The 27,941-nt window shown below is 35.9% G+C and overlaps 3 protein-coding genes across 3 annotated transcripts in view; all 3 read right to left on the bottom strand.

Moving 5' to 3' along the window:
• The window catches only part of rimbp2a (RIMS binding protein 2a), a 69,454-nt gene extending 56,241 nt beyond the window's left edge, over positions 1 to 13,213 (bottom strand). Inside the window, exons 1-3 of the mRNA XM_087791340.1 lie at positions 13,195 to 13,213; positions 12,770 to 12,913; positions 2,882 to 3,025 (exon numbers count right to left, since the gene is read on the bottom strand). Of these exons, the coding sequence (XP_087647466.1) occupies positions 2,882 to 3,025; positions 12,770 to 12,907 (282 nt within the window). The 5' untranslated portion in view covers positions 12,908 to 12,913; positions 13,195 to 13,213. The remainder of the gene's footprint in view (positions 1 to 2,881; positions 3,026 to 12,769; positions 12,914 to 13,194) is intronic.
• Positions 13,214 to 15,492: 2,279 nt separating this feature from the next.
• Positions 15,493 to 20,790, bottom strand: noc4l (nucleolar complex associated 4 homolog). Its single transcript, XM_087792525.1, has 15 exons — positions 20,619 to 20,790; positions 20,403 to 20,529; positions 20,168 to 20,274; positions 19,815 to 19,922; positions 19,522 to 19,671; positions 19,336 to 19,438; positions 19,230 to 19,264; positions 18,692 to 18,742; positions 18,519 to 18,630; positions 18,349 to 18,409; positions 17,830 to 17,940; positions 17,517 to 17,680; positions 17,333 to 17,415; positions 16,314 to 16,427; positions 15,493 to 15,752 (listed from the first exon to the last, which is right to left on the bottom strand). The coding sequence occupies exons 1-15, from the start codon at positions 20,769 to 20,771 to the stop codon at positions 15,633 to 15,635; spliced, it is 1,599 nt and encodes a 532-aa protein (XP_087648651.1). The 5' UTR covers positions 20,772 to 20,790; the 3' UTR covers positions 15,493 to 15,632.
• Positions 20,791 to 21,353: 563 nt separating this feature from the next.
• Positions 21,354 to 23,965, bottom strand: pus1 (pseudouridine synthase 1). The gene is made up of 6 exons (XM_087792524.1): positions 23,731 to 23,965; positions 23,322 to 23,548; positions 23,105 to 23,242; positions 22,907 to 23,009; positions 21,906 to 22,588; positions 21,354 to 21,834 (listed from the first exon to the last, which is right to left on the bottom strand). The coding sequence occupies exons 1-6, from the start codon at positions 23,795 to 23,797 to the stop codon at positions 21,784 to 21,786; spliced, it is 1,269 nt and encodes a 422-aa protein (XP_087648650.1). The 5' UTR covers positions 23,798 to 23,965; the 3' UTR covers positions 21,354 to 21,783.
• Positions 23,966 to 27,941: the final 3,976 nt, after the last annotated feature.

Genomic DNA, 27,941 nt, shown 5'->3' with positions numbered 1-27,941 from the left:
GTTATTACACTTGTTCTTTTCTGGCTCTATCTCTAAAAAGCTTTGTTGTATTGGTAAATTACTCTTACTTATATATCACCTTTCAGCAGCCAAAAGGACTTTACACTAATCCATCCATCCACCAATCACGCGTATGGTGTCATAAGTGGTTGTTGTTTAAAATTTCAGCATAAAATTGACGTGATAAAACTGTAATCAGACCCCCCCAGACATCTGTAAGAACCTGATATTCCAAGGGAATCACATAACCTACTTTTACATTAAAGGATGCTTTTTTTTATTATTATTTCAATTTTAATTTGGTAGAACTTTCAACCACGTTATACAGTTTTTCCCACTCCCCTGGAGTGAGTTATTTTCTTTTTGTCTAGATTACTTGTTTTTTTCTTAGAGCCTCCATTTTGCTTCGATTTTTCCAATAAGTAAAGTTTTCCTCCAGTTGGAGCGCCCTCTGCTAACTGTTTTGTATCCTTTGAGCTTTCCTCCGTTAAAGTGACTTTCAGTTGTTCTTTTGTGACAGTTATTCGTCAGTCTACCTAAACTAAACAATTCCAAAAAACAAAAATTTGTGAGGAAAAACTGTCTCACGTGGTCGTCCAGAAAGACACTTAAATACATCCAAATAACCCCATTGTGCGTGTCTATAACGTCCCTCTTGTACTGAAGCCTTCCGAAAAAATTGAAACAAGTCTATATTTAAAACTTGTTTTTTTTAGCGGACGCTGCTAGGCCGTCAGCGCAAATCTTGTGCATACGCACTGATGTGTGTTTCAATGAGCTAAGACTTCAGGCAGGTGTTGAGACACTGATAACATCCTCTACAAACAAATACTTTCCAAAACATTTCTCATGCTGAGGCTTCAACACAAAATGGACTATTCAGACGAGCACCATGGAGTTATTTGATGTTCTTAAGTGTGTATTTTTAGAAGAAAAAAAACGAAAACAACAGAGCATCAGTCGCTTTTAGGTTAGTTTAGGTGGAACTTTATTGATTGTTTAAATTATTTTGCCTATAACTCTAAAAAAAAAAAAAGGACAGATTACACCAAAAAGATCCCAACCCTTAGTCAACATGAGTAGGATGTTAGAAGAAGACTAGTGAAGATACATTTTGGGTGAACTATCACTTTTAATTCTATTTAACCAGGCTGAGGCGCCTAAAGAAATCAAATCACCTGATGAAAAAAAATCATCCACAATTAGTAAATATGATACGTTGGTTTTGTTAAAATAAAAAAATAGCAATATACATTCTACAGAGAATTCATCACATTTCACTTTTAAAGCTGAAGACAGTACACCTATTTATAAAGGCAAAGAAAGCATTATACACAGAATGGTTCTAGTAAAAGCTTGTAGGATATCACTGCTCTTTGTGGTTTGCTCTGGCCTGATCTGTGTGGGGGTTTGACAGAAAAAAAAAGAAGCGCTTCAGGGAGAAGAGCAAAGTGCATCTACCTATCAGGGACCCTGATGTTAAAAAGGGTACGCGAAAGAGCTTTGAGCGACACTAAGACAAAGCATCTTTACTGCAGGACCCCGAGAGCTTTGTTCCCATTGCAATGCTGTCAACTGGTTCAATATATGACCTTTAAGAGATTCACAATAAATATTATGAACATTTGCTCCCCGGGAAAAGGGCAACTTACATTAGATTTAATTTGCTTTCAGTGCTCTGTAGTTTCTCAGCAGCACTTGGGATGGATAATATGACCATCAGACATGTGAAAGAAAACAGAAAGTGCAATCTGATTAAGGAGAGAGAGACCTTGTGACCGTCAATCAAAGCTAGTCCAACATGAGTCGGAAGTTTTCCTGTTGTTTCAGTAAAAAAATAAAATGTCTGATTGGTGAGAGCATTCATTAATGAAGGCAGACACAACAGCCGTTATCTCATAATGATAAGGCGTTATCCTTTCGGGTGCACGGGGACGACCCACCGCCATGATCAGAGTGGACCAGCTGCTAGCGGTACACAACTGTTGCCATGGAAATGGTGTCCAGGGACACAGCTGTGGCCTTTTAGTCGCAACTACACAACACACAGAAGGTCATCCCTTACCTTGGGTACCTTTCTCCAGCTGCCCTGTGATTGATGGTTTCCTGGGCAACGAGTCAGAAGCTTTTTTTTAAGGGGAATCTTCTAGATAAGTTCATTTTGCCTCGTCCTGTCGGCCATGATGGCTCTGGTGGTTGATGCTGTCAAAAGGTATTGATATCAAGTGAAGCTAATAAGTGTTTCTTCTGAATCCAGTTGTGAATAAAGCTGTAAAATAAACGACTATTAATAGTGTTTAGATCAGCAAATGGTGCCTCGCCAGCCTCGCATTGTTGTATAGAATCTAATTTCAAGCCGATGAGGCTTACAACACAAGCTGCCATCGTGCTTTGTCAGTTCCCTTCTGCCTGTCTGTCCACACTCCCTGAAAATGGGCCGGTTGCCAGGACAACAGTTCACACGCCTCACCATCCAAGACCACATGGGAGCAGCCGACAACAGATTCCCTAAATACATAAACACATGCAGGAAATTACTGTGCAAACAGGAATCCGCAACACGGATTATGCTGCACACCTCCCGACACGGTGCACGTGTACCTGAGACAGCATGTGTGTGCCTGTCCATGCGAGGCACCACAATCCACACAGATGCGTCCTTGACGCATGCAGTAACTCTCCGCTACACACAAGACAATTATTCAAGGAACACTATATTTGTTTTTCATTATTTTCATACTATTTCTCCTTCATAGTAGTCCCCTTAGATTTGGCTAAATTATTAACACCCAGCTTTGCACCGTGTGGATTTTATCGTAAAGCATTTTATGCAGGGATGTATAGAGGTTTGCTGTATTCAAACTGCGCAAAAGGGACTCACCAGTTTCTTATATTGCTGTTTCTCTTGTCGAAGCGTAGCTACTTCAAGCCTCAGAGCTTGGTTCCTCTCTTCCAGCAGGTGAAGGCGGTTTATGTTGTGCAGTGAGACCCCTGGACCTTGTTGTGATGTCACCTCATATCGAGCCTGAAGAAGAGAAAGAAATATTGAGAAATAAAACAATATAAAAAGCAGAATTGTTAAGATTTTTTTAAAAGATCAGAGGCATCAATTGGTTTCAAAGCAGTTCCACTTGCATGGATGCTAAATCAAGTTTACTTAATTCAAAGTTAAATCTCATAACAAGTAACAAAACGATTGAAAAGAATCACTATAGTTAGAAGGTAAGTTATTTGTATTTATATAGCGCTTTTCCAGACCAGGGCGACAAAGCGCTTAAACAATCAAAACAATATTCAATAAAGTATATAATTTAAAGGCCAAGATAATACTGAGAACAACACAGGAGTCTCAGAAAATCAAGGAAAAGCCTGAACAAATAAAAATGTCTTAAGATGTTTCTTGAAAGAGTCAGTAGATCCATCAAGCGCGGATTACAAGCTCCAGATCATGTTGTGACAACATTCCCAAGTCCATATCTCAAGTTTTGAGATTTTTCTCAGTTGAAGGAAACAGTTTCTGGTCAGTTTTCTGCAGTGTTGAACATGAGACATGTCTTTATCAAATACAACACCCAGGTTACATAATTGTAAAATAAATCAAAAAAGAAGGAAACATATTAATTAATTGTCATAGACCTAGGACTGGTTAAACTGTACTACTATTTAAATGTACCTTCTTTCTATGTAGAGAAGCTGGGCAAAACTAAAATGGTATTTTTGGAAGTGGAACTCTATATTTCATATTTTATATCCAACCTAGGGAGCCATACACCCCAACATTACATCATAAATACCAAGAAAATCAGTTTTGCATTATAATTACACAGTTTCCAAAATAGGTCTAATTCTACATGAGACTTACGCAACATGATACCTGAATGATTTTTTTTTTTTAAATGTATTTTTAAAACTCACAATCAAAGGAGATTTAGGTTTTACAGAAAATACTGTTCCTTCATTCCCTTCAGGTCAGCAAGAGAAAGAGGATTAACCATCCTTAAAATAAGGCTGCTACTGCAACAAGTCTTAAGCCTCTGCAGGATTTTTTTTTTTAGTTTTGGACATTTTCTTGATGGGTTGAATTGCTTTTGGAACTTCAATTTAACCGTGACCCCGCAAACCACCACCCCGTGGAAGTTTATGTTGAGAAGTTTGTTTTCTCACAAGAATCATAGGAGATTTCAGTGTTAGTAGGGAATACGAAACATTGGCGAAGTAAGGGGGGACAAGTGGAAAGAAAAGAGGATATAAATAACTTTAAGCTGACGTGCTCTCTTTTGTAACTTCTTTTATATAACCTCTCATCTTCACAGATGAAAATGAAATTTTACATTGTCAAATCTCACATTGCATGAGGTAAACAAAAGCAAACATTTTTTCAAACCTGAGTAAATGGTGATACATATAGAATATTGAACAAAAAGTAGTAACATTTCATACGTATTTATATTCAAATAAGTATTTGATTTCCAAATGAATGGTTTTGCATTCAAAATTGCACAACATCCATTTTGATGATATGCAAGTAAGATAGTAAGTAAATTAGTAAAATAGACTATCTAGAAAATATATGAGAGATAAAAATTATATTTAAAAATACCATGGGAAAATTGAATTTTGTATGACCTGTTAAAAAAGAAACTGTACAGCTGTTTAGTTTAAGAATCCTGTTGCTAGTGTTGTGATATATCTGTGATATTAACTGTCCTATCACCTGCCCTAGGTTAGCATTATGTATCTTTCTTTTGATCGACGATGACAAAAAGACATAAGTACCTGACGGGAATACATTCATTCATTCATTGACAACCGCTTTATCCCGGGGTCAGGGGTCGCGGGGAGACTGGAGCCTATTCCAGAGTCATAGGGCGAGAGGCAGGGGACACCCTGGACAGGACGCCAGTCTGTCGCAGGGCACACACAAAGACAGACAATCATTCACATACGCTCTCATACCTATGGACAATTTCCCAAAGTTCTCAATCAACCTCTGTATGTTTTTGGACTGTGGGAGGAAACCGGAGTGCCCGGAGTAAACCCACGCGACACGTGGAGAACATACAAACTCCACACAGAAAGGTTGCCTTGGCCTGGAAATGAACCAGCAACTGACAGGAATAAAAAAGTTTTATTTACTGAAGTATTTTTGTAGTGAAGTTAGTTACTGTAGTGAGTTTTAGTACAGAAAAAAAACACCATATTGGTAGATTTGTTCATGTTTTTATGAAGCTTTAGACAGCACTAGATGGCACAACAGCTTTGTTAAATCTTCACACAGTTTTCAAACTCCATCTAGTGACACTGCTTCATGAAGCTTCATTAGCCCTCTGCTTCAAAAGCCTTCACTAAAATACTCAAATCCTAAGATTGCTTGTACTAGCCAAGTGTTGTATTATCCATGAATGTGGCTTTCTCAATTTCTGAGGACACTTGAGATGTGCTCCTGACGGTAAAGGCGCGTTCGCCAAATAATTTCACCCAAACTCAGCTGTTCAACGGGTTATGCATGATCCGATTTTGGCAAGTACTATCTTGAGTAAACTCCAACTGCATAAACAACTTCTCAGTGTGTTAATTTATTTGGAAAATAGATGCTGATACTAGCAATCCCAGAGAACTTTTTTTTTTTACATTGTTAAACTCAAACCAATAAGAATCTAGTCTATACTGTACATACATATATACCGTTGGTTCAGGTGTGATATCAGTACAAATCCATCTTGGTCTTTTTCCCCTGTACCCAAGGGAGGTGGTACACTTTGCAAGTAGCTCCAACTGCATTCATTTACAATCCATCCAGTGGGATTTCTCAACATAGGAATAATCAAGTGTACTATGATTCCTCATACTTTTATAGTCCGGCCAGGCTATCTGTTTGTATTCATGTTTGTCTTTTTTATCAATTAACGAGTAAACAGATCTTCAGATCGTGTCAGGGAAAGAAAAAAAAAAAAAAGCACACACCAACAACTGCCAAATGTCTCCACTGCTTGCCAGGCTGTCATCTCCCCTCAGAAACAAAACAGAAAAACAAAGTTGCAGGCAAAAGAAAATGTCCTGCTGTTGTGTTTGCCACAGACAGCAAAGCTACCACAACGTCGGAGCCAAGCAGACCGAGAGAGACGGCCAAACCCACCTGCTGATGCACTTCTATAGCCAAACACAGAAACCCACCAGCTAATAATGTGAACTGTCCAAAAACAGGCCAAGAAACTGTGAGACTAATTGTGATGCAGTTCATTAAAAACTAATTATTTTACAGGGATAAGGGCCAGACCTGTTTTTAACAAATGGAAATACAAAATCAGCGTACATTAAATACTATTTAGTTAGATCATGATGTTAATGATGTAAGTATAAGGCATTGCAGTAACATTGTACTTTGCTGATGTCATGCGGAATTGTGCAGCTTTTTTAGATAAGGTCTAGATAACATTGTGAGCTTTTTTTCTTTTTTTATCAATTGGACTACCTGTAAGTAAGTAAGTAATTAGTATTTATAGAGCACTTTTCAAGACCAGGGTCACAAAGCAGATGAACGATCAAAAAATACCCAATAAAATGATGTTTCTTAGGTGTGTGTATTGTCAAGAATATTGCAATACAATACGTATCCCGATAAAGGGGCGACGATAAAATATAATAGCGATAAATTGCGATACTGTTGGAGTAACAATGTATTGACTCTTTGCAGAATTTACACATTATTCTTGACAAAGTTGTAACTGATTCCATTTTTTTGCTGGAGAAAACTGTATCCCCTTGTACTCATTCATTGCCTCGATCTCACAGATTCTCCTTTTTCATTTAGCTACGGTGGACGTAATGACAGCTGCCACCTAGTGGCCAGATGTTTAAAATTATCAATAATTATCTAAATCCATAAATATTAGAATTTTTTTTTTAACAAAATATTTCCAAACAGAAGCTTTAAAACCTGCTGGAGTCGACTGTATCCTCTCGTCCTCAGTCATCGTCCGGGTTTGCTGGATTTGAATTGTTCCTTTGAATGCAGAGGACGTAATCACTGCTGCCATCTAGCGCCCAGAAGTTTATTGCAACACGAGGGACACTTAAATTCTTGAATTGTTACTAGTACATTATTAAATCTAAGTATTTAATTTTAAACTTACTTTATTGAAGTATAAAACATAAAATAACTGATTAAAATTAAGCCAAAAAAGTTTTTTTCAGTGCTGATGATTATCAATACAGTATTGTGAAAAAAATAACCCAATTTTTAAGAATATCAATTTTTGTTTTTTTTACACCACTAATTATTCTACATGGATTTGTAAATGAATAAATAATGTTGTGAATTAGACAGCACTTGTTATTAAAAGGTCAAGGCAGTAGTGATGAGTCGATAAAGGAGCGTCAACATCACCACAAGATGGCGGTCTCTGCTATAACTATAAATATTTTGCTTTACAAACTGACCATTTTAAGTTCAGAGCACCTACTGAACACTTAAAGCTAGATTCTTCTTTATGAAGCTTCATCCGTCAATCACTAATCAATAGTTTTCATACCTCACATTAGTGTTTCCGAGTTCTTAAAGAAAGCAATATATCATGGAGCAAGTAAATATTCCTTACGCCATTCATTTGTGTTCAGTCGTTTTGCTGGTCAGTGTACCACGTGATCTCCATCCCAACATGATCGGTTGCGGCTGAAATATCTAGTGAGTAATGGTACATTTAGTCACCGAACAAGTCGGAATGAATCAAGGCACGCGTCTGGTGAGTGTGGTTCAAAGTAGCTGTGACTCTGACCAGTCCGATGTGAGAAAGGTCCCTATTGTGCTGTCTGCTCTGTAGGCACAGTCATTGTAACACCAAGAAAGTGCAAAGCTGCTCTGACAGGCTCTGCGTCATCATGGGAAAATCGACTAAAGGGCTTTAATTAGGGTCAAAGAGAAAGAGTGAACTGCTGAGCAGGCAAAACTCTCACCAAACTAGCTTTCTCCACTTTCCTCCATTCAGTGTGTGTGTGGGAAATATCTCGCTTTTGAGAAGGATGTAACATGGAATCATGAACAGACTTATGTGAAATGACTAGTAAGTATCATTTCCCAATATATATATGATGGTTATAGCCAATTATGTAGAAAATCTAAATGTAGTACAGTATATTTAAACATGCATCTACTTTGAAATTATATATAATCATATATAATTCAATGTTTTGATAATTTGCTTATAGATTTAAATATATATATATTACAGTCAAAATTCACATCATTGCTTTTATGAATTATATTTCTTAAATATGTTATTAAATATATGTTCATGACTATCTATGAACACTTTATAAGAAAATAATTTTACAGTTTGAGCCTGTAAAATAACCTCAAAATGAGATAAAACAGTTAATATTTTTGATTTATATTTTTTGAATTAGTTAAATCCACACATGTCTACAGTCGTATATTGTTTTCGATGATATTCCTCGTGCATTTTTTCGTGTCTAAACAAGAAGGATCTGTCTCGCCCGCAGTTAATACAAAACTCTGCAGTGAGAATTCTGACCCGCTCTAGTAGAAGAACTCACATTTCCCTGATCCTTAAAACTCTTTACTGGCTACTGTGTCTTGATCTTTTAAATGTTTAAATCTGTAAATATGTATTGGTTTCGATTGTTCAAGCGCTTTGTGACCCTGGTCTAGAAAGGCGCTTTACAAATAACTATTACTTACTTTCTTACTTACTTACATTTAAAGAAAACACATGGATATACCAGGTCATACTTAAACTGTCTTAAACTTATTTTGAAAGTTAAACCAACCTTTAAAATACCTAATCATTCTTCTGCACATCCATCGTGTTTGTTTATCTTGATTTATTTTGGAAAAAATTAAACAAAGATAAAGCTCCCTTGCTTAGACAGCAAATACCATTTTTTTTTACATCATGAAAACATATTTTCGCGCAGTTGAGCAATTCATGGTTATGGCAAATGTTTTTTTGTTTTTTTTTTGTTCCTCAGATAACACAAATATTGATGAACACAATATTTGCCATGTTTCCAAATTTAAGTTTAAGGAGAGTCAACATTTTACTACTACAGTAATGTTAGTTAAATATTTTTGCAAATTCTATAAAGATTTTAAATGCTTATGTATGAACTGAAGTGATGCTTTATCACTCTTTAGTCGTTTTAAGTGTGTTCATGGTTTAAAAATGTACATTTATGTCAAATATGTTTGAAAATGTTTCATGCGTGTCTATAACACACAATCTGAAGAATCCCTGTTTTTAGTTCTATCCAATCTTCATTTATTTTCATGCTCAAACAGAGCTTGAGTAAGTGTTTATTAAACAAAACAGATCACACAGGAAGCTGTTAAGTTGTAACTGCATGACATTATAATTGTTATTATCCAACTGTAATAGCCAGCATCTCCAACTGTCCACTTGAATTGGGAAATTGCTGCTTCTTTTAATGAGTCATAGAGACATTGTAGTTTCTTTTCTTTTTTTTAAGAAAAGCATCATGTGGTGGCTAGATAATAACCAAGGGCATTGTGGTTAAGTGATGTGTGTGCTCAGCCGAGCGAGCCAACAGAGCACCCGGAGGTAATCTTGTTTGGACCTAATAAAATCAGATATCGCCATCTGGTGTGTAAACCAAACACTTGCATTACGACCTGCAGATGCAGCCGGACAAACATATGACAGTAAACAACTTCTTTAAATAATATTTGACTTTTTTTTTGCACATGTTGGTGTGTGTGTTACCGAAGGGATTGTGTTGCCGTATCACACTTAAGTCAGATTATTGAATATATTGTTGAGTTAGCGTTAGATTTCTCTCAAAATTGATCTTTTATAAAGTGACCCTACCTTGAAAAATAGTGCCCTCTCATGTCCCCAAATGACTCTCCTCCAGGCTCATCACAATCTGGCACTGAGGGCAGTGTTGGCACGTCAGTGTGTACACGAGTAAGCCGGTTGATTGATGTCAGGGTACGCTTCCAAGCCACACTGGTAATAGCCCTTCCTCGTGCACACACACACACACACACACACACATTCGTAGCTGGCTGCACTACAGGAGACGCCACTCGTGTTCGGACACTCGCCTCGGTTACATCCCTCTCCACGGTCTCCCTCAGCTGTTTTGAAAAATCCTCGGCCAGCTCACTCATCTCAGCCTCGCTCCTGCGTCGTCTTATCCACGCCCAGCACCAACACCGACGTCACACAGCCTCGCCGAGCGAACAGGCAGCGACGGATAGTTTTTTTTTCTATTAATGTGTAGAAAACAGCAGATTTATCTTTGCGTCACATTTTCATTTCAGGCTGAATTAATTCTTTTTTTTTTTTTGGTTTGGATTTTGCATTATTACTTGTAACTTTCCCTCTGACATCAAATCAAATTGCCCTGTTCCTGCAAGACCTAACACAGCCCTTTCCGCTCCTTTTTAACCCCCCCAACCCCTCCGGGACAAATCCCTGGACCAGCGAGCCCAAATTTAATCAGCATGGTGGTTTAAAGCGAAGTTACATCAGCAGCAGGCGCCGGGTTGCATGTCCTGTTTAATACTGTGACCATGGCACAGGACAGAGGAGACAGAGAGAGAGAGAGAGATACTAAGTGTGTGTGAGTGAGAAGAGGATGTACACTCTGTTCCACTCTGTTGCCTAGCAACGCTTGCTCAATGTCTGCTCCCCATCCTTTGCATTACTTTGGTGTTTAAATAGTGTTCAGACATGACATGACGCCCTGTGAGACTAGACTTTTGGGCGTTGATGAAGAGACATGTGAACAGAATATCTTAAAATAAAACCAATAGATTCAGGTTTTGTAATTTGACTGAATTTACTGAGTTTGGTGCAGGAGCATGTGGAAGATCTTTAGCTGCACTTTATAACATCCACTTGTTAGCTTAGCATTCAATATATAAAAGTATCTTCCATCTAGTGTCAGATAATTTTATATGCGATGAGGGTACAGTGAGAGCCTAGATAATATAATATAAGAGACATTGACAAAAATTGCATAACCATGATAAAGGAAACGCCCCAGTTAACCCTATAACTGCTACAATTACATCCAGGTCATCTGGGTTCATTTGATTATATGAAAATAATTTTTATTATTTAATAAGGTTATAAGTGGGTGGGGTTTTTTTCAGGATAAGTCGCATTTTCATTATTTAGCAGTAATTCAACATGACAGTAAACTAATGATAATGTAATATTACTCTAAAATGTTTTTTAACTAACATGATGTATTTAAACTTTAAATTATTTGACAAATTTATAAAAAACAAACTTTCACTCGTGTCTTCATTGCATGGATTTCTGCTTTATAAGTGTAACATCCAGATGTTTCTAGCTGATGAGATACAAAAAGAGAGTCTGGACTGAAAGTAGTACTAAGCATGAATCTGAGGGAGACACACATCCATAAATGTCACACAGTAACCGCTCAACAAGCTTTCTCACTTTCAACTTTGGATATTCAACACCACTCCCTCTTTGTCTCACTCCCTCTCAGTGAACACATACCTACAGCTGCATACATTTAGCGGACCTTTACCGTCATTAAGCAGGGATATCAAAAACAGCGATGAGTCCAAATACTATTCACACTCAAAGGCTGATGATGGGTTTTTTTTCAGCCTAAGCCTTCAGCCTTGAGACAAATAGAAGCAAACCTCCAACGAAACCTAAGAAATGTCAGACAACTCTACCACTGTTTTAAAAATTCAAATACTGTCCCAAGTCTCTTGAAGCTTTAAACATAAACAGCTGTTGTAGAGGACATCTGAAAGGATGAAGTAATTTCCAACTTCTTGACAAGCACTAAATGAACATATGGTTTACTTTTTATTAATTAGTGTGAATATGTATGTGTATGTGTGTGTATATACATATATATATATAGTATATTTTCTGACTCTGTATCTTTATTTGCTTTATGTTTTAATATTTACAGTGTCTTGCTGTTTCAGATTTAGTTCATTGTATAAAACCCAACATATTATTGTTTGAGAAAAGCTGTAGAGCTTTGCTTCTATTTCAATTACATCATTTTACAGAGAATATAGATATATATAGAGAGATATAATATTCCTCTACATGTAAATCATATCAAGGGAGTATAAAAATAATAAAGGTTGAGGCAAATAAAAATACCACAAAGCAATAAACCAAATTAAACTTACATTTGTTGTATGAAAACAGATCTAAATGTGCTAAATATTCCATAATCCTGATTTATATGAGGACTATAAAACTAATTTTAGAGACATAGTCAGACATTTATGATTCTGAGTCCGTCAGCTTCTCCTCAAAATCACTCCAATCCCTTTCTTTCATCATCCTTAACTCATACGAAATAAAAAATCGCTCAGATCCAAGCCTATTGGTCTGTATTTTCAATATCTTTTTTAAAATGAGATGGCACCGAAAACGTCCCCTGTTCTGTTACACATAACCACACCCTTTTTCAGAGGGAATAAACATCTTTCACAATCAAAATATTACATGTATACTTCATAAAAATCACCAAAACCATGCTTAATGTTATTTAACCAATATTAATTCCACAAGTAGGTAAGAAAAATAAATACTATAGAGTGCCATCTAGTGGACATAAACAATGAGGATGACGCATCGTGATACTTCATCAGCCAAATCATTATCTTTTTAGCATTTTTAGTCCTTTAAATGAGAATCAAAACTCACTTCAATCTTAAAAATGGCAGTGAAATGTTTGAAAGCATGACATCTCCATCCTCCTGCTCTCAGCTCAGTACCTTGCTCTTGGCGTGCGGGTGGTGATGGTGAATGTTTCTGGCACTGATCATAGCCAGCTGTCTCTGGATCCACTGCAACTCCATCTGAGAATGCCTCAGCAGCTCCTCCACATTAGCCCTGGACGTGTGATCACGCATTATCACCTGCACAAGACACACACACACACACACACACACACACACACACACACACACACAAGTTGGTATCAGAAAAACAATTTTCTTCCAGAACCACACAGAAATCTGAACAACAAACTCAAAGCAAATTATTATAGCTTAGCCAGAAGATATTTGACCTTTTAAAATGATTTTTTAATCAAATGAAATCCGACATTTGACCGGCAAAGAAATATACAGTATATATATATAATATGTAAACAAATAAATAAACTACTTTAGCAATAATAAAGAAAACAGTCACTTACTGTTAGATTTCTTCAGTTCTTCTTAAAAAAAAAAATTAAATTCTCTTTTTAAACATGATCGATTCCTGCGTGTTCATCTGGTACCATTGATAGTTTGTGCATGTGTAGCCCAATGTGCACTTTATCTGAGCTGCTCACTGTCAGAGTACGTAGTTACATAAGAGTGGATTACTGAAGCGGAACAACACAATGAAGGGTGGGGGCATTACAAAAAAAAAAAAAAAAAAAGATCTGTTTTTATCAGTCAATGCTAAATCCCCATCAATCTCATCCTCATGAGCTTAACCTCCAAACACGTGCACACGTACAAGTTATAGAGGGTAAAGTTGCTTGTACTGCAGGAGATTTGACTGAGCTTATTTAATACTACATTTTGTGTGGCATAGTAGCTTTTTTAAAGCTGGCAATTTAAGTTGTTTTAGGGGTTTTTTTTAATAGTTTTTCACCAATTCATATGAGAATAGACTTTTAAATAGACTTTTAAATACATTTTGGACTCGATGAATTCATGGAAATAGAGACATTAAGCTTTTTGAAAATATAAAAGTGTGTCAAAATGTATTTTAAAAGACTGAAGTATTGTAAATTAATTAATGTAGATATCAAAGTACAAGTCTTAAATTTGTTTACCAACATCATGGAACAATGTCTGAAAAATCCTTCTTTGGAGATTTTTTTAGTTGTTTTTTTTACCAATTTTTTATTTCGATGACAACAGATGTGATATTTTACGTCTATAAGATTTCGTAAATAAAACTTATAAAAGTATATATATTAGTGCATGGTTTCGAGCAAGTTTACACACAATTCTACTACATTATTTAATGTTCTGGCTATTTAAAAAATACATTGGTTATTTAAATTAGTGAAGTCACAGACAGTTGAAAACATCGCTCAAACCCCTTGCAGGAGCCAAGATCTCCAGCAGGCAAGATCAACATTTTCATGATTTATTTTCTCTTTTTGGTAGTCAAGTTAATCTTAACTTTACCACCTTGTGATGAATACCATAAACTTCTTTATTTATTTATTTTTTTAACCAACTATTTTAAGTTGAAGTAAAATGTAACTTTAATAACATACTTGCTAGCTTAGCATGTCAACAAAAGTGAGCATTAGCCAACATTTTAAGACATAAACACGTATCAAACAATGGCAACATTTATTTTATATTCCCTTCATTGAAATATCGTTGTTAATGTATATAACACTTAATAAAACAAAAGAAGGTTTTATTCAGGTTTACCTTTTTTTCCCAGCTAGTTGTCCTCTTCTGTGGCACATCAGCGTTACATGTTAACCTACATAGCGCTGTTAAAAATCCTTTTTAAAAAGTGATCTAAATCTAAACACGATTAAAATTGTAAATAAATGTTGCACTAATTCTATTTACCTCTGCAAAGACGCAGGTGAAACGACAGCATCTCTGCGGCTCGACTGATCTGAGTTCACTTGTGATTCACTTTTTCTCTCACGACACCTTGTGACTTCCTGCTGTGAACCATATGGTGGGAAGAGACAACCTTTACCTGGTCAGTGAGTCTAAAGTGAATAGTAAACTGATGTATAATTTGCATTAAATATAAGTGCTATTAGATTATCATATTGATTTCCAGGGGAAACAAATGTTTAGAGGTAAAAATGACAACTAAATATTAACATCTAAAAGAAAAAACTTTACTATTTCCACACCGACATTAGCTTTACCTGCTCGCTTTACCCATCAGTGGTTCCAGCTGAAGGTTCACATCCTGTGCCGTGAAACCGAACAACTCTTCTTCAGATGTAGCGATTGCAACTTCTTCCTCCGAGACATCCGCTACTAAATTTTGTTTACTAAAATCTGTTATTATTTTTAGATAGGGGGGAAACTAATACCATTATTTATAATAAATAGTGTGATCTTGTAACGTATTTTGATGAATTAAGTAAGTAAGTATGTCATTTATATTTATATAGCGCTTTTCCAGACCAGGGTCACAAAGCACTTAAACAATCAAAACAATATTCAATAAAGTATATACTTTAAAGGTCAGGATAAAACTGATAACACAACAGGAGTTCCAGAAAATCAAGGAAAAGCCTGAACAAATAAAAACGTCAACATGTAAAGTAAAACTGCAATTTGGAAAGTCTACCTGAAAAAAAAGGTTGAATTTCTAAGAGGCAATGTTTAAAAATATAATAATAATAGACTTCTAAAACTTAAATGCATTAAATTATCAGAAAAAAACATGTTTTGAAATCATTTCATATTCAGTTTTGATGGTAAAAAAAAAAAGAAGAAATATAACGAAATAAAGAGATTAAGAAAATGTTTAATGTTCCCATAATGGCCTCCAGGACTTCTTCCAGTAAACATATTTGCACATGATGAACCTTGATGGATGAAAAAATGCTCCCTCACATCCACGGCAAAACCAAGTCAGTTTCTTATTTTAGGCCAGACAAAAGTGACGCCCCATCACGTCCTTGTCCGCCCTCATCAGCTGTGTGGCCGTTTCAAACTCCAGAGGGACGCTCTTCTTCTCCGACAGCTTGAGGTCTCGTTCCATCAGCTACGACAGAAACAGAACAACGTTAGGAACAAGAACTCGCATTTAAAAAAAGCATATTAACAGAAGTATGTTGTTATGTGTTGACATTAAACAGTTGTCCAACCATTTAAAGGGTGAAACAATTATTTTAATAATATAAAGAGAATAGTCTTTTCCTGATGTATTTATTTTTCTGTGGTTTATTTAATGGGTTAGTTTAAGTTTCATCTTTCTTTTGCATAAAACCAAAGGTTAAAACAAAAATATTTCATCTTTAAAAGTAAAACCAAGCGGCCATTGATTATGAAGTCAATTTTATTCCATCTTTTTTCTCATTAACCATTTGAATCATGTTACTATTACTAAATAAATCAATTACATTCAGTGGAATACTCAATGACCACACTATTTGATAGCGGCAGCCATACATTATTATCAATAAAACTATACTTAAAGGCACTTAAACCACTATATAAAATGACTATTCATTTTCATAAATTTAGTATGAGGGGTTAATATTGTAAATCAATTATATGACAGGGAATTCTTCACACGTCATCCATCATTCCTCGGCCATCTCACCTCAAACGTGGTCATCTCCAGCAGCTCGCTGATGTCGTCCTCCTGCGTCGACAGAGCCGTGTTGATCACCTTAGCTGCTCTGACCACATCTGGATGATAATGTTGCTGCAGAGTCTACAAGATAAAGCAACAATTTAAATGACATGTTCATGAGAGAAGCGGAAGCTACAAGTTTGATGTAACACTTAAACAGAAACAGTATCAACAGTGACACACAGCTGTCAATCAAAGGAAGCACATACAGGAAGAACACAGTGTTTAAAGAGACGGGATGATAATCTCAAGTGATGAATCAGATTAAAAACCAATGTTCTCATGTGATGGTTATTGAACAGCAACAGCCTGTGACTGTTCGGCTGAACGATTATTGAAAATAATCTAATTGCGATTCTTTTTTCAATGTCCTCTTTTTTATGCATTTTTTTCTCTAATACAGTAAATGATTTACTTTTGAGTAAAAGATACTTCTTTGTTATTGTTAAGATACATTTATTAAGCCATTTTTAAGATAAAGGCAAATTAAGCATATATTGAAATATAGGGAGAAGGTTAACTTAGTTACAGTTGTAAATAAAGATAATATATTCAATGCAAATACTTTAAAAACTCCTGCAAAAAGTGCTCAAAGTGTGGCGTTAACATTTATATTTTTTATTCCATAACCTCACTAACTTCAGTGCAGAGTAAAGTAAGTAAGTACGTAATTTTTATTTGTATAGTGCTTTTCCCAGACCAGGGTCACAAAGCACTTATACAATCAAAACAATATTCAATAAAGTATATACTTTAAAGATCAAGATAAACTGGTAACACTACAGGAGTTCCAGAAAATCAAGGAAAAGCCTGAACAAAGAAAAACGTCTTAAGATGTTTCTTAAAGGAGTCAGTAGACTCCAGTGCAAACACTGGTCAGTCATTCAGCCCCACTTGTGACGAGTAGAAAACTCAGCAACAGACATGACACAATCAATTTGTTAAAATCATTATCAAAATGTGGATCAAGTCCAACTTCGTTCGACCTTGATTTCCCACAGACTGCTTTCCATTGCGTGACATTCAACTGGATCTTCTTCATCCATCAGATAAGGATCTTCTAAAGGCTCTGTGAAGATGAACAAAAACATGTAGATAGGAAGAGAGTATTTCAATGTTTTCAACAACAATTTTCAAGAGCAAAACTCATCTAAGGAGAGGCTTATTTACCATCGTCCGTGATGGGCTTATGAATGAGCACTCTGCTGGACGGATGGCGTCGAATGAGGTTACATATGAAGGGCAGTACCACGAGGAGTGAAGCAGGAGGTGCTGTGAGAGCCAGGCGTGCCAGGCGTTTGGCAAAAGCAGCCACGAGATACACGGGCAAGTAACTGAAATAAAAAAAGAAACACAAAAAATATAAATAATTGATCCTCCTTCTCAGTCTTAACCCATCATGTGCATCTCCTCCAGTTCAGCCTGATCTCTTTAAAACCGACCGATAAGTAGAGTCTGTACATGAACTTATACCAAAGTTTACCTGGAGCTCATGAAGACGTTGGCCAAGTGGAAGAAACGTGCTCGATACTTGACGTGGAAAATTGTAGGATCGAGAAGACTGTACAACTTCTTGTAGAAATCTGGGTATTCTCTGGGGGAAAAAAAACATACATTTATATTAACTATTAAAAAAAATATATAATCACTTTTCCTCCATACATTTTCACAGTAAGACACCATAAAAAACATTTAAGAGAAACGTTTGCTCTTTTGTAATAATAATTGATGTTTTACTTTACATTGTACATCTGCAATAACAAAGAAAAGTAGCACATATATATTAAACTCTTCCTGTTAGTAGAAAATAAACTTTACGGATAGCCGATGCTATCACAACTAATTGCAATGGTATAACCATAATTGACAAAGTTTGGCTTAGGATTCATTTGATTTACTTTTCCAAATGTAGTGTAGGTAATAACACAAGCATGGTGGCTTAAACAACCGAAAAATCAATCGATCATCATTCTGAATTATTTAAACTTTGACCAATACTTACAAATTATGTTCATGTATGAGGACAAAAAGTCCATTGAGGGCCAACAGGCTGATTGCACCACCTTAAAGTTAAAAAAACAAAAACAATAAATTCCATCTCAATAAGGAAAATGTTTGTTTCTCAACAAAAATATATCTTCATGCTGAATCTTTAACAAAACATTTACTTACCAACGTCATAGGCAGCCGTCAAGAAGTCGATCATCAGGGTAGGTTTGCTCATATGGGGCAAGATGGAGTCATGGAGGATCACCAAGACCTTCTTATACATACTACTGGGCAGCTGCAGGTGATACGAGAGCAAGGGTCAGGATTTGTGTGCAAGAGGTTCATCGTTCACTCACCTTATACTTGAGAAATCCCAGCCACATCTTCTCGAAGACACGCTTGTGTTCCTGCAACATCATTTAAGACCGGTTTAAACTAGTTCAATTATTGTCCATAGCATCATACATGTCTCATGCTTAATGTCTTGTATTTTCAAACCACTCGACAACATTAACTAAAAATTACTACGTAGACCAATGACCTCGAAGTGAAGGTTTTAGGGAGAAGTGAAACTCCATCAGGGAAAGGGATTGTACAAGAGCGGCCGAACAGTCCCATACATTTAAAACGTCTCAATATTTAAAAATAATTAAAACCAAATTAATAACATTTTAAGTGAGATTTACAGAATAAAATTAATTGCAACACTAAAACATTAAAATAGCATGATTTGCATAATGTCAGCACCTCTTTGCAACATTGAGTCCCACAATCCATCAAAATTAACTCTTTTTTCAGTTATTTGGTTTTCAGATGTATTTATTTTTTAAACCAAAGGAAAACCAGGAATTGTAGCTAAAGAAATTAAAGTATAAAAAAGAAAAATGATCTTACCAACAACTTGGTAGCTTTCCAGTCATCATGCTTTTCTGTTGGTAAAGATGTAATTAAATTATACATGTATATTAAACCAATAAATGTATTAGAGGAGCAGCCTCACCTTCCTGTTTGACCATAAAGTTGCAGAGCTCTGACTCCTGACTGGGTAAGCTGATGCTGGAGATGAGGGCGAATGCATTGTTCTGGTACACAGGAAGTACGCTCTGAGAGGAAAACACGAGACAATTGATTAATATTGTATAGAAATCGTTGCTGGTTTTACATTAAAAAAAAACAACTACCGTACCCCTTTGCTTTTTTCCATAGTTTGGCCGACATTCTCACGGATGCAGCTCATGACATAAAAGCGGACGTCATCCATCTCTAGGAACTCCTGGAACCTGGAGATCAGCAGGGAGTTTTCTGATGTTTTGGAGAGAAGTTGATCCACCACACCCTGGCAAGAGAATCAAAGATCTTGAGAGTCTAGTCACGGCGCCACAGAAAGTCCAACATTTCAGGACTTTTTGAACAGTAAAGGTGGGATCAGCTTTTAAGTATGAGGGAAAATTAAATAGTCAGAGGAAGCGGAGGGCTTACTTTAATGAGTGGTCTTGGGAAACTGTAGTGCTCGCTCCAGCTCAGGTCCTCCAGAGGATGTTGCCCTTCTGCTGCAGCAAACTTCATTAGACAGCACAAGGAGCTTTCCTGTTGGACACAGATGGCGACTTAATGATTCAATTTCAACCTTTTAGTTTATTGAAAGCATAACATCTATATGATCTGCTGGCAAAAGACAATTTGGAATTAAATCAGCTTTAAACAAAAAGATAAAAGGTTTTCCTACCAACAGGTATGTTTAGTGTTTTTAGTATTTTAGGGTGATTTATTCTGCATTGTTTTGTGAATTAACCTGAACTAAGGAAACTCGCGTAATTGACATATTGACTTACCTGAGCCCCATGAAGTTCATGAGAGAGATTTTCGAGCAGTATTTCCACACAACTGTTGTAACGATGTCTCATGAACATCTGATATTTTGTCTCAGCACTGTGTTCTCCTGCGGCAGACAAACACAATATCGCTTGAGTGACAGCCTCCATTTTTTGTGTGCCATGAATCACTTTGAAAGGTTACATTTTATTTTTATTTATATAGAAAATAAACGTTTAAAGTTGAAATACATACCAGTGAGAGCTTTCTCTTCGTCCTCTGCAGGTAGTTTACCAATATATAGATCTTTTCTCGTCAATAATGTGCAAAATAAATCGCCACACGCATCGGCAGCAGTGACGACATCCTTCTCCTTCTCAGACTTCAGAAAGAGAAAGAAAATATTAGGAATCCTCCATTGAAAGCGTTTAAAGACTTTGCTATGGTTGATAAATATTGCCGTTAATTTACCTGAAGGAACTCGAATATGTCAAAAACATCATTGGCGTGTTTTTTGCTTTCGAGTATCTGTTCAACTGTACTTTTCAGGTCAATTTTGGCCGCTTTAACTTTGTTTTCTTTCTTTTTTCCAGAACTCACGTTGCGTTTCTTGGCGGGCGCCATGTTTGCTCGCCGAGTGTTGCGTTTACGTACCGGCGGAAATGGAATCCAAGTCTTTCAATGTAAAACAACGCGAAAAGTACAAATTGCTTCCATTTTTTACTGTAGCAACGTATGAGTATTATGTCTGCATATGAGTATGTTTGGAATACATTGAAGGTTATTTTATAGAAGAAACCTTAAAACGGTTAAATCGGTTTTATTTCTGTCTGGGTAATGTTTCCGAGGTCTTGAACGCGTCATTGGGAGCACTGACGTTTCGCTATCGCCTCCTAGCGACTGGAGGATGATGTTAACCGCTTTGAGGGGTGAAAATAAAAATCATGATTCATAAATCTCCGACAGGATCATTTTACAAAAACGAATTTATCTTTAATTTTTATTGTGGTGTTATATTGTTCTCCTTAATATACATTTGAGTATTTTTTTTGTTGATTGTTTAAGCGCTTTGTGACCCTAGTCTAGAAAAGCGCTCTATAAATATAAATTACTTATTTAGAGAGCAACACTATAATTTTTTTATGGAAATAAATCAAGAGTGATTTCATGAGAATGAAATTAATCGACAAAGAGAACGACTCATCATAGATGACAACCGCTTTATTTGTTTGTATTTTTCGTGTATAGGAAACAGTTTACACAAATATTTAATCAAGATTCAAAAAAGGAATTGGAACAGTATGTGCACACAGAAGATACAGGCATACATCACTCAAGCAGCAACCTCAATCAAATTATAGTCTGTATCTTTATATGCCAGGAATTGACAGTTTGGATCAATGCTTTACCACATGGTTATAGATGTCGAAAATAAATTTGCTTGGAATGCTTTACTGGCGAATTAACCATGATATTCAGAAGAGCAAATAAATCAAAATGCATGATGAGATGACTTAAATATAAAATATAAAACTTGGCTCTACAGAAACCGTTTTCAAAAAGATACAACTTTAAGTTCATTAATATCTTGTCCAGGTGTCCTTGAAACATTGTCTTGATCAATAAATGGGAAGCACTAATCCGAGTTGTTGGATTCATCTTCATTTTTTGGTTTCTCTGAATTGTTCTGTGGAAATAAGAACACAAAGTGTTACAAAGTATAACTTCACTCGGATGATAAAACACACAAGCATGTACCTCAGAAGCCTCATCTTTGTTCTGTGAGAAGTTATGAATCGGAAGTGTGGTCATCCAGCTGACCATCGAGCCTTCCCCGGTTTCCGTTTCCACGATGGTCGGGTAAATGTACGCCTTCTTAAAAGCCTTAATGGCTTCCTCTTCCTGATCCCATTCCAGAAGTTCATGAAAACCGTCTCTCCCGAAGCGTTTGTTGTAAATATCAAAATGAACTTTTTCCAGAACCAAACCCAGCCCCGGAGCTTTAGGAATGTCCACCTTCTCGTGTCCCCAGCTGCGCTCCATCACATCCTCCGGCGCATAACCCTTGACGACGGCGATCACCAATCCGATCATCTTCCTGATCTGGTGCATCATGAAGCTCTGGCCTCGAACGTTGATCTCTGCGAATTCCGCGCTGCCCTGAAGGAAAGGCTCTCCGCACGACATCTCTGTGATGTAGCGGCGAGCGCTCGGGTCGTTCGGAGCCTTCTGGGAGGTGAAGTTGTGGAAATTGTGGGTTCCTTTATACATCCCGAACAGTGTGTTCACTCTCTGAAGAGTCTCCGGGTCCAGGCGGAAAGCCGATATATCTTCGGTGTCATAGTCTTTCGGAGAAAAAGCCACAGTCGGCAGCATGTAGGAGTAGGTGCGAGCATCACAGTTGTTTTTGGAGTTGAAACTTTGGGTCACTCTCTTCAGGCCTGAAAGTACAGAAGTTGGAGACTCAAATACATTTATTTTTAAATTATTTTGCACCATTAAGTTGTCGTTTTATATGAACTGAAAGCAGAGAAAGAAAACAAGCCCACTTTTACAGATTTTAATTGAGCACAAATGTTTATATCTGGAAACATTTCAGTGTTTTGAAATTGTTCAGAAGAACATTTGCCAATTAAACACAAAGGAAATGTTAAACAAGTAGGGATTATTTCCCTTTTTCAATCTTATAACCAACATTCCAGCCATTGATCAGTTTTAAACAATAACTGTCGGATCTTTAAAGTTTTCCAACGTCTCACCGAGCACTCTGACTTGCGCAGGAAGACACTCGTTCATTTTTTCAATGATGTTTTCAATCATCCTCAGCTTCAGCGACACCACCTGCCCAGCAGCAGACACACCCTTTAAGTGACAAAAAGCAGAACAAGTTGAATCAAAATAGTCCAGTTTGGTGCACAATAAACAAACCATGATCAAAGTGGGGGGAACTCTGCTACCTTATCCGTCCTGGCACATCTTTGGAACGACATCTTCTTCATCTCGTCGCCATGGTTTTCCGGTATGCAGCCGGATTTGACAAGCGCTTCGACCAGATCATCCTCAATAGTCCTAAATTGAGTGGTTCCAACATTCCTCTAATAAACAAAACAAAAAAAAGTGAAGGAGAATTAAGTCACCACACATTTGTAGACAGAATATAAGCCGAGTCCATACCTGCATCCCATAATATCCTTTTCCAGAGTAGGCAATTAAAAGCACCACTTTTCTTTTGGGATATTTCTTTTCCTCTTCATTTTGTTCCCCTGTGACCTTTAACCTCTTTGCGTCCTGGACTTCAGGCGACACGTTATTTTCTTCATTGGCTCTTTTCAACACGTTTTCCGCCTGATCTACTCCTTTGGCTACCTCGGTCATTCTGCAAGATAAATTTAAAAAGACACCTAGAACGAAATAAACACATTTTGGGTTATTTTTGTAAATGTTTTAAATGGTAAAACTAACAAAAGAAAATCTCAACTGAGTCAAAGCTAAATAAATGATATATTCTATAAATGTACACTGAATATCAATCAGGAAAGGTTATTTTTTAAGTCAAATATATATTTTATACTAAAATACTTGCCGTTTTTATGCGAACTCAGACTTTTTCGAACTACAGAAGTGACCAGTGCACGAGCTGTTAGCATCATCTATAGAGACGCTAAACTGAAGGAAAGCTACGTTTGCACGTGAATATCATCTGATAATCTGATCATCCACGTGGGTTTAACGTGAAATAAAGTCTCTATCGTTGGGTCGCCATAGTTTACCGGCAGAAGGGTAAAAGTGATCCGTCAGGTTGTTAACCGGGACGCGGATATCACCCACATGGCTAGCGTAAACTTTGGCCCGGATGTAGAAATCACGCCAATTTCCTATCAGTATAAAAGCATGATCAAATATACACGCTATATAAATAATAGAATTAGTGTTTTAGATCCTAGATTTTCAAAATTATTGCTTTTTAGATAAGAATCAAATTGTTGATTTAACGTCGTATTGATAAGATGAACAAAGTGCACTTTTTTTTAAATTTCAACGTGTAAATAAAAAGTTTATATTGTGTGTTTTTAGCTTATGTCAAGTCAAGTAAAGTTATTTTATTGCCAAATATGCATGTATTAAGACATACAGCATAAATTAAATGAAACAAATCATTTGTTGTGTTAAAACTGGCAATAAAATCAAATCTTTGATTCTGATAGTCTGGATAGCCAAGCCAAGTCATTTTATGTGGCCCACCAGATAGTTGGCTTAAGATCAAAGTAGATTAATGTTCATGTATATAACCTATAAAGATGCAAAAAATATTAAGCTTAACTAAGAAACGGTATGGATGTCCACAATTGTACAGAGAAAGCTAAAGACAGCTTGGTAAATATAAAATTAGTTTCGCCCTCAACAAAGAGCAGGGAAAGATTTTGGCCCCTTGTCTGAAGGATATTTGACAACCCTGGTCTATAGTCATTAAATGTTGGCGGTTGAAAAATATTGAATTTCCAGAGTAGTAGTTACTTTTTCTATTACCTAAACATCTCTTTTTATTTAAGGTCCAACTAATAGTTTTAAGACTAAATAATTACAGAGTGTGAATATTATATAAGTAGTTTTCAGGTTGTGGTATTTGAGTAAAGGTGTATAAAGATGTAGCTTAATCTATTCGCAAATATATTTGAATCTTAAATATAAATCAGTTCATTTTATTATAATTTAGTAATAAATAAAAAGAAAAGTACAGTAAAAAACACAGGGTTGCACTTATGTCATTGGTTGTACAAAAAGCCTTTGACTGATTGTGGTGTTTTTTCTTTTTCTTTGCTGCAATGGAAAATGTTGGTTTTGGTCATGAGTTTTGTAAATAGATGAAAGCCTCATACTTCTAACCAAGGGCTGACGTTCTCGCTAACGTGATTATGTCTGCCTTTTACTACTTGTCCGGATAAACTATGGTTGTTGACTCCTGAGGGATCAATAAAGTTCTACCTAACCTAACTAAACACCTTTACAGAAAGACATCTGAAACACATATTTATTTTTAATTTGAAAAGTTATTCAGGAAACTAAAACTAAATAGGACAACAACCTGGCCTACAATTAAATATAGTTTGGTTAAAAGGTGGAATTTCACTTCATGAAAAACATCACATTAACACAATATAGACTCTTTGGATAAATCATTAAAATATGTTTCTATGTTTTATAGATGTAAATCTATTTCAGAGCTAAATTTGAGTCTCAAACTGCTTCCAACATTTTAACACACAACATTTGTTGTTTGTTTTATTTTCAATGTGTGTTACACCTTACGACTTTCCTTTTGCGTCTATGGTTAGGACCTAATTTAAAGGTTTTTCAGATGCAGATATTGAAGTAAGTGGAGATTATCTTTAAGGTGTGAACCATGACAAGCGTCTTTAAAAATTGATAACGGGTAAAGAATATATTATATTAATGCACAAACCATTGACAAACCCTTTTGCCAAGTTCTCTTTTGAGTTGCTCTCACCTCTGACCATTTTCAACGTGTACATCACTTGTACAAATAAAGAGAAAACCCACTTTGTCTGTTTTTCCATCAGGAACATCTCACGATAAGAAGATCACAGTTGCCAAGAGACCAAAGCTTAAACTTTGACATACTTGATTGCCTCTTGAATGCATATTTCCACTTTTGCACACAGCACCTAATAAGGTGAACCAGCAGAAAAAAAAAGCCAAACATAGACAATCTTTGAAAAACGTCTGTCTCCACGGCCACAAAACATGTTTGAAGATGTTGAGAAATGTGGTCCAGCCAAGGAGGATTTCATTTGATGAAAAAAGAGACACAACGCTTAGAAGATTACACTTCATTTTAATTAAAGGATCATGCCGGAACGTTACGTTACATAACTGACATCATGGATACTTTCCATGTTGCCCTGAGCAATTCCTGTGAAAGAGTGTTGTCGTCACCGCTGCTAATGCACTAATTTGACTACCAGCCTCACATTTTTGCTTAAAAAAACATTCAATAAAACAACACATTGTCATCAATGGTAACATTAATGTAGCCTCATGTATGTTACAAAAGATAAAGATATTAAAAAAGGTAAGTGAAAACATTCATTCTATCTGAAGGCTGGTGTCAACAATCCTCCACCGAGGCAAGAGTGTGACTGTGGTTTCAAGCTCCAATCAAGATACCCTAAAAATAACCCTAGAAAAATATTAAATAGGCTTCAAGGTAAAAGTCACTCCGTTAAGCAGCACTTATTGATCATTTTAAATCACATCATTTTTTATTACAAAAAAGTAATATGACGCTTTATGAGCTCCAACTAATGAGGTTATTGTCTAAAAGCACACAAATCACATTACCTATGCCTTTATTTTTTTATTTTTTAATTAAATAATACATTCATTATTGTCACAATATTGTTTATAACTTTGCAAACTGAAGAGAAATGTCCAATGCGATCTTTACACCAAAATTACACAACAACCCAGTGGCACCTTCAATTAATGTAATATTAGTATGAAACCAAAATTTCGAACTGCAATAATAAAAACAAAGGTTTACTTTTTTATTTGAGCTAGCACAGTCCATATGTTAATAAATATATATAATAAATTATGTTTTGCTTCTGTTTTATTTTAAAGTGTGAAAATGTGTTTTTTTTTGTCGGGCAGTATATGTACGTATATAATAGTAGTATATCGAAGTATTGTTTTATTTTATAGTGGGAATAGTCCAAATCTGTCTATACCAGCAATATTGGAATGCATGGGAAAAAGTTAGTTTTCTTATAGTTTGAAAATGTGTTTTTTTGTTGGACAGTATATGTACGTATATAATAGTAGTATACCGAAGTATTGTTTTATTTTATAGTGGGAATAGTCCAAATCTGTCTATACCAGCAATATTGGAATGCATGGGAAAAAGTTAGTTTTCTTATAGTTTGAAAATGTTGTTTTTTTGTCGGGCAGTATATGTACGTATATAATAGTAGTATATCGAAGTATTGTTTTATTTTATAGTGGGAATAGTCCAAATCTGTCTATACCAGCAATATTGGAATGCATGGGAAAAAGTTAGTTTTCTTATAGTTTGAAAATGTTGTTTTTTTGTCGGGCAGTATATGTACGTATATAATAGTAGTATATCGAAGTATTGTTTTATTTTATAGTGGGAATAGTCCAAATCTGTCTATACCAGCAATATTGGAATGCATGGGAAAAAGTTAGTTTTCTTATAGTTTGAAAATGTTGTTTTTTTGTCGGGCAGTATATGTACGTATATAATAGTAGTATATCGAAGTATTGTTTTATTTTATAGTGGGAATAGTCCAAATCTGTCTATACAAGCAATATTGGAATGCATGGGAAAAAGTTAGTTTTCTTATAGTTTGAAAATGTTGTTTTTTTGTCGGGCAGTATATGTACGTATATAATAGTAGTATATCGAAGTATTGTTTTATTTTATAGTGGGAATAGTACAAATCTGTCTATACCAGCAATATTGGAATGCATGGGAAAAAGTTAGTTTTCTTATAGTTTGAAAATGTTGTTTTTTTGTCGGGCAGTATATGTACGTATATAATAGTAGTATATCGAAGTATTGTTTTATTTTATAGTGGGAATAGTCCAAATCTGTCTATACCAGCAATATTGGAATGCATGGGAAAAAGTTACTTTTCTTATAGTTTGAAAATGTGTTTTTTTTTGTCTGGCAGTATATGTACGTATATAATAGTAGTATATCGAAGTATTGTTTAAAAATGACAGCCAGTGACATGTCATTGTTTTCTCTCC

This window comes from Callionymus lyra, chromosome 5 (assembly GCF_982586985.1).
Source record: "Callionymus lyra chromosome 5, fCalLyr1.hap1.1, whole genome shotgun sequence".
Classification (NCBI taxonomy): domain Eukaryota; kingdom Metazoa; phylum Chordata; class Actinopteri; order Syngnathiformes; family Callionymidae; genus Callionymus; species Callionymus lyra.
Note: the sequence above shows the minus strand (reverse complement) of the source record. Positions and strands in the feature narration are given on the sequence as shown.